General features: G+C 36.8%; 1 protein-coding gene across 1 annotated transcript; it reads left to right on the top strand.

Moving 5' to 3' along the window:
• The first annotated feature begins 723 nt into the window (after nucleotides 1-723).
• On the top strand, nucleotides 724-6,138 carry LOC107845429 (WPP domain-interacting protein 1). The gene is made up of 3 exons (XM_016689736.2): nucleotides 724-1,078; nucleotides 1,776-2,877; nucleotides 5,203-6,138. The coding sequence occupies exons 2-3, from the start codon at nucleotides 1,857-1,859 to the stop codon at nucleotides 5,946-5,948; spliced, it is 1,767 nt and encodes a 588-aa protein (XP_016545222.2). The 5' UTR covers nucleotides 724-1,078; nucleotides 1,776-1,856; the 3' UTR covers nucleotides 5,949-6,138.
• Nucleotides 6,139-6,970: the final 832 nt, after the last annotated feature.

Consider the following 6,970-nt stretch of genomic DNA (forward strand, 5'->3'; position numbering starts at 1 on the left):
TATGTATTTATCTTAAAGAAAAGTAGTATTAAAAGGGTAGAACAGATTTTGAATTCAATAAATCAAATTGGTTATGTCAACTTTTGAGCTCGAATTAGTAAATCAAATAGGTATGAATTTCTAATGAAACAAGAAAATATAAAGTTTCCAACGTAAACTTGATTTGTTGCAATTCATGTAATGTTCATTTCCACTATTGAAGTAATGATATCATTATTTTAAACTTTGATGTGATATCCTTTTTTTCGTATCATTATTGATTTGAATTTGGTAACCGTTGTGTAATAGCTAACAAAAAGAATAATTGAAAATAACCATGTTATAGAAATGGTCACGTTTGTACCAAACAATGTTATCAATTTTCGAATATTGCAATTTGCAACAAACAAAAGTTTTGATATTTAAATTAAAAGGGCAGATGAGTGACTTTATTATACATCGAGATTTCAAATCGTGTGCGGCTGTGAAAGTTAAAATTTTTTTTTTTTATGTTTATACAGTAGAGGTTGAACCCTCTTCGATTAGTTCTTACGTTTACTTCTGAACTCTCTTAACAAAAATTCTGACTTCGCCGCTGATAACCGTAATATACTTAAATACTACGACGAACAAAAAGTCTGATATTTAAGTAAAAAATATAGACGAGTAAATTTATCATCCATTGAAATTTCAAAACGTACGCCACTAAACGCCCCATCTAAGAAATTTCTAGGAAGCCATCTAAGAAATTTCTAGGAAGGACAAATCTAACATTATGTCAATAGTTGATTAAATGAAAAAGTTGTAATTGGGGTGACTCCTTCATAGTTCATTACTATAATAATAATAATAATAATAATAATAATAATAATAATAATAATAATAATAATAATAATCAAAAATAAATCATTGAAAAAGAGAGAATTATTATTTATTTATTAACAACTCTCAACCCGACCCGATCTACTCCACTTCTTCCCCAAATTTGAAGTTGTACCAATTTTGTGGCTATAAATTTCTAAAGCAATACCAAATCTAGGGTTCCCATTTTCCCCCAATTCCATCTCAATTCTCCGTCAATCGATCATGAGCAAAAAAGGTACAGCCAATTTCATCTTCTTTTAATAATAATAATTTCATTTTTTGGTTTTTCACTTTTTGGTTCACAAATTAAGCATAATTGATATTAGTAATTCATTTCATTCGGGTATTTTGTTGTTGTTTTTTAAATGTATTTTATAGTGAATTTTGATTGATTTTTCAGTTTTCATGAGCTGGAATAATGGTTGTTTGTTCGCGATGTTGATCTGAATCCAACTAGTTTGTTATATCAAATATGTATGTTGATTTTGAGGTGGAATTTAGCCAAGTTGTGTAATTCAATTTATAGTAAATTTTGATTGATTTTCAGTTTCCATGAGCTGTTGTTCGCGATCTTGATCTGAATCCAACTAGTTTGTTGCTGTTAGTGTTAAGAATTTAATATCGGGTAATATCTATGTTGACTGAGATGGAATTTAGCCAAGTTGTGTGATTCAATTTTGGTTCTAAATTGAGCATAATGGAGGTTGGAGGATTCATTTAGCTGATCTTACTAGTTTGTTGCTTGTAACAAATTTAATTTCGGGTAGTATGTATGTTGAGTTTTAGATGGAATTTATCAGAGCTGTGTAATTCAATTTATGCTGAATTTTGGTACACTTAGTGGCTTGCCATGAACTGGAAATAGCCTGGAATGATGGTTGTTTATTCTCGATCTTGATCTGACTTATTCTGCTTCTTGTTGTCTTCAAAAGGCTAAAGCCCTGGACTTTTTGCTGTAACGGGACTTGGGAGGTCAAACTTCAGAGCTTTAGTTTGTGGAAGACGATGAAGCAATGACCACCACACCTCAAGATTTGGATGATCCTGATCGTAACAAGGTTGAAAACAATGGGTCCAGTGTTATTAATCACAATACCCCTATTTTAGATGAAGCTAAAGGTAAGGGAATTGAAACTGCTGACCCAGTGGGTTCATCTCCCTCTGTGAAATCCTCACCAACAGCTAAAGGATTTGGCTTAAAGAAATGGAGAAGGATCAGGCGGGAAGCACACAAGGATGGGGATATTAACACAGACAGTGCTAGGTTGTTGAAGCGTGGTTTGTCGATCTCCGCTGCAAATTCTGCAAAACCTGTACATTTGTCCGCTGGAACAGTTCGAAATAGCGATGGATCTGTTGCTTCAGTAAATGCACTGTTGAGGAGCCCTGATGTTCTTGTTGATGGCTTTGGTGTAACTGGTGATTCTGGGTTAGCGATTCAGGCGTTATTTTTTGGTGGAACGGACTCAGACAATAGTGAGGATCGGAGTAGTAGGTCTTCGACTGCAGCCAGTGCTCCAAAGCCAAGGTATGAAGCACCTGTGGTCCATGGTTATGTGCCTGTTAAGTATGGGCAGAGGACTATGAGTGGGAAGATGGGTACTTCAGCTCAGCAATCTCATCGGGGTAAGGGTCAGTCTGAAACTAGTAAAAAGCCTAGAGGACAGAGGGTCAAAATTGAGAAGGAAAACTCTCATTCAAGCATGGAATCTGACTCACAATGCTCCAATTTTCCCTCGATGCAGAGTAATTATCATGCAACAAGTAATGGTATGCAAGGCGGAAGCTCAGTGAATAATGATGGACAATTCAGTGATGAAGCTCTCGCCAGAGAAGGACCATTCAACGAGGAAATTCAGACTGCTGTTGACAGAAGAAATGGCAAGGAGTGTGAAACTCAAGAAGATCTGGGCACTGAATCCACCTGGGAGGTTAAAGAAGAGAGGAGTGAGTATCAGGGGCTGTCCACAGATCACGATCCTCTGCTGGAGTCCATCATCACCCTTCAAGCTGCTCAGGAAAATCTTGAAAGAGGTAGATCTTCATTTTCTATTGAAGGATACGATTGTGTGCATATTCTAGCATGTTCTTTTTCTGGTTTTAGTTATGCTTTGTATTTCCCCGGACCCTACGCATAGCGGGAGCTTTAGTGCACTGGGCTGCCCTTTTAGTTATGCTTTGCATTTCCTGCTATGCATCTTCAGCATATTGTATGAAGCAGATTTCATTTTTGGGTCAAGTTTATTCCAAATTCAGAAAAGGATAAGAAAGGTTAGCAGGTCGTGAAATCCGGTCTGACGCAGTATTGGTAGTTTTGATGACTATGTACATAGTAGAAAGATTTGAATGTGGCTAGCTAGATCCAGTCCCTGTCAAGGATTTTTAATTATTCTTTTCCTATATTTGGTATGCACTTTGATGCATTTATTGCTTCAAGAATCATTAATGTTAAGTATCCCACATCGGAAAAGGGATGGGTAATTGGTCTCCTTATATGGACTTGGACAATCCTCCCCTCATGAGCTCGCTTTTGAGATTGAGTTAGGCCCAAGATCCATTCTTTACATGGTATCAGTGTCAGGCCCATCTCAAATCTTTGTTCACCGATGTTGGGCCCCCATATTATATTGTCCGTGCTCCAGTTAACGAGGCCTGGGCTTGCGGGGAAGTGTTAAGTATCCCACATCGGAAAAGGGAATGGGTAATTGGTCTCCTTATATATACTTTGGCAATCCTCCCCTCATGAGCTAACTTTTGAGGTTGAGTTAGCCCCAAGATCCATTCTTTATAGATAAGAAAGGTGAGATAAAGAAAGGTGAGCAGGTCATGAAATCTGATCTGATGCAGTATTGGTAGTCTTGATGACTATGTACATAGTAGAAGGATTTGAATGTGGCTAGCTAGATCCAGTCCCTGTCGAGGATTTTTAATTATTCTTGTTCTATATTTGGTATGCACTTTGATGCATTTATTGCTTCAAGAATCAGTAACATGTCAAAAGAGAAGAAAAGGTTATTGAAGTATATGCCATTAAGTTCTTCATTTTGCCTAAACTAATCCTTTAATTTTGTTTGTAGCTAGTATAGTAAGTGTTGGTTATGTCTTTTTTTTCTTTTTTCTTTTATTTTATGATAATGTTGGTTATCTCTTTGAAAAGTTGATATCTATTTGTTATGGTAAATTCTGATATTGCAACATTGAAGGTGGCTAAATGTGTTATTTATTATTTGAATACTGTTGGCTTGCTCACGAGTTGTAGTAGTTTTAGCACCAGAGCATTTGCACTGGCTGTAGTAGTTAACATGTTTTGTTCGTCTTTTGACCATCAAAAAGGTTGTGGAGGAGATATAGTTCTGGACAATTAAAGTCATGAATAGCCTACAATGTTGCTTTGGAATATAGGGAGTTAGAAGGTGTAGTGACTGACTTGGGACTTAAAACTACAGGTTTTATTCACCTGAAGTTGAGAGTGATTTGGGTACGAAAAGGTCCAGTCAATAGTACAATGATTTTTAAATGCCTCCGAGTATTCTCCTGTTACAGTTTTCTGTTTCTACAAATGTTTCTGTGGTGTTTGGTAATAAAAAGTAGGAACTCCAGAATAGAAAGGGTGTCTGGAGGGTTAGGCTGTTTTTGGGTTGTATCAATAGCAAAGCAGCAGAACGGTCAAAGAAAATGGAGACATAAAATCAAGAGGGAAAATGAAAAAGTCGTCTCAGAATTCTCATAATACTAAGTCAAATATTATAACAAGGAAAGATAAGAAATTGAAAGAATGCCTATACCTGATCTCTTTCTGCAACAATAACAACAACAATCACCCCAGTGTATTCCCACACTGTGGGGTCTGGGGAGGGTAAGATGATGTACGCAGTCCATACCACTACCTCCGGAGAGTTAGCAAGGCTGTTTCCGACCTGATCTCTTTCTGCAATGTGATAGAATATCGGACACTCCTTGAAGCAGACAGATCAAATTAAAATCCGACCTAGAGATCTTGAAAAGCAAATGGTAAGCTGATTCTAGTAAATACTGTTCTGGATTTCTAATGGACCGAAAGGGCTGTAGTGTAAGGACCAATCTCTTGGTTTCACTTTTGGCATATAGGTCCTTAAGCTTTCCCTGCCTTTGGTTCAAGGAAGGCATGCAGATTGAGATGATTGTCTCGTACCGTTCTTGAGCTCTTTAGACCTCCTTTTAGTTTTGGTTTCTTTAGCTCTTTAGTCGCTTCTTTTACATGTATCTTCTGGACCTTCTTCGTGCCTTTGCCTTTATTAATATATGAAGAAATCTGTTACTCCTTTTAAGTTTTAATGCCTATTATCTGATATTAATTGGTTTACGTGCTTTTCTCTGCAGAAATTCAGAAATGGAAAGAAATTAGAATAGAAGATGACGTCATTGACCATGCTCTTCAGGATGTTTGTATACCTTCAGATCTCAGTTCAGGTGACGCAGATTTTGCTGGACCAAACAAATCTGAACAGCCGCAGTCCAGGAACGGTGTGCAACGTTCATTTAACTCGTTGGAGTCTGAAGTGGTTAGCTTAAAGCAGAATGTTATACTATTGCAGAACAAGCTTAATGATGAAACCGAATTGATTAAGTTAAAGGAAGCGAGAGTTGCTGAACTGGAAACCGCCATCTTAAGTAGTAACTCAAAGAAGGAAGAAAAGAAAACAGGAAACGGTTTGCACCAGAGTACTGAGGACATTGAAAGAAAGCTTGAGGGCCTCTTTAGGCAGAAGATTGAAGCTGAAGTTGAGTATTTGACGATATCTAGGACAATCCAAAAGCTGCGAGCTGCAGCGGTTGATGAAGTTGCCCTCCTGGAAAAACAAAAGATATCAGTTTCAGAACAAGCACAGATGGTGAAGAACCTCGGTGATTCAGAAATGAGGGTTTCGATGCTCAAATCACAGGCTGCAAAAATGGAAAAAAATTACTGTGATGATGCGGCCAACACTAGTAAAAATCTGGAGCTGCATAAGAGCGTCTGCAAGTATAGTTCCTATTTTTTGATACAATTGGTATTGCTGGCTATCGTCTTCGGACTGTATATGTCGCAGATGTCACCTGATGCTGTTGAAGTTGTACCGACATAATTTTGAGAAGTGAGTCTTTTTCCTTTTCTCTCGTATTTTCAACTTTAGAGCTACAGTGAATGTTAATTAGGTCGTTTTGTATGTTCATAGATAGATGGAACCCCTATTTTCCATTTTGTCGAGTCGATATTTAATTCAATGATAAATATAAAGAATGATTTGGTGGCTCATAAATTTTAAGATTTGCTGATATTGATCATCTCGTAGTTGTAGAGCTTACCTATCTTACATTACAAAACATTACCAGCTTTGCAATTCATCATGGGTAAAAACTATGTCAATGAAGTACTTTACTAATCTAAATATTCACACTGAACATTCCCATAGTGATTTAAAATGTAGTACTTCTTTACTCTTGCAGATACCACAAGTCTGAATTCTTGGCTTATTCATGCATTTGTTATGCTGACTAAATCATCAAGATTTCAAAATAAAACTTTGATAATCATGATTTTGTGTCTCAGGGTTCATCTCTTTGAATCAAACCTTATGTTTAGTTGATCGTCACGGGCGCAACCATGAGTACTTCAGCAAAAAATCATCCCGATGCATCTATTCCTAGAAATTCATAGGCTAACACATGAAAAATTGAAATAATCTGCAATTTCTGCTTTTTTGCTTGTTTGTCCAAAAATAGGCTACGTTCGCCTCTCCGAATCAATGTTTATCATTTAATAGGTCGTCACGGGCGCAACCATGAGTTTTTGGCAAACAATCATTCTGATTCTCCTATCCCTAGAAAACCATAGGTAACACACGAAAAAAAATTAAAATAATTCGCAATTTCCACTTTTTGGCTTGTTTATCTTATAACAGGCTACGTCCATCTTTCCAAAGCAACTTTTATCATTTTATAGGTCATCACGGGAGCAACCATGAATTTTTAGAAAACAATCATTTCGACCATAGGTTATAATACCCATGAAGAATTGAAATAATCTGTAATTCTTGTTTTGATGCTCGTTCGTCCTAAAACAGGCTAAGTCTGCCTCTCCAAAGCAACCCTTATCATTTGATAGGTT

The sequence above is a fragment of the Capsicum annuum genome, chromosome 10, assembly GCF_002878395.1.
Source record: "Capsicum annuum cultivar UCD-10X-F1 chromosome 10, UCD10Xv1.1, whole genome shotgun sequence".
Lineage (NCBI taxonomy): Eukaryota > Viridiplantae > Streptophyta > Magnoliopsida > Solanales > Solanaceae > Capsicum > Capsicum annuum.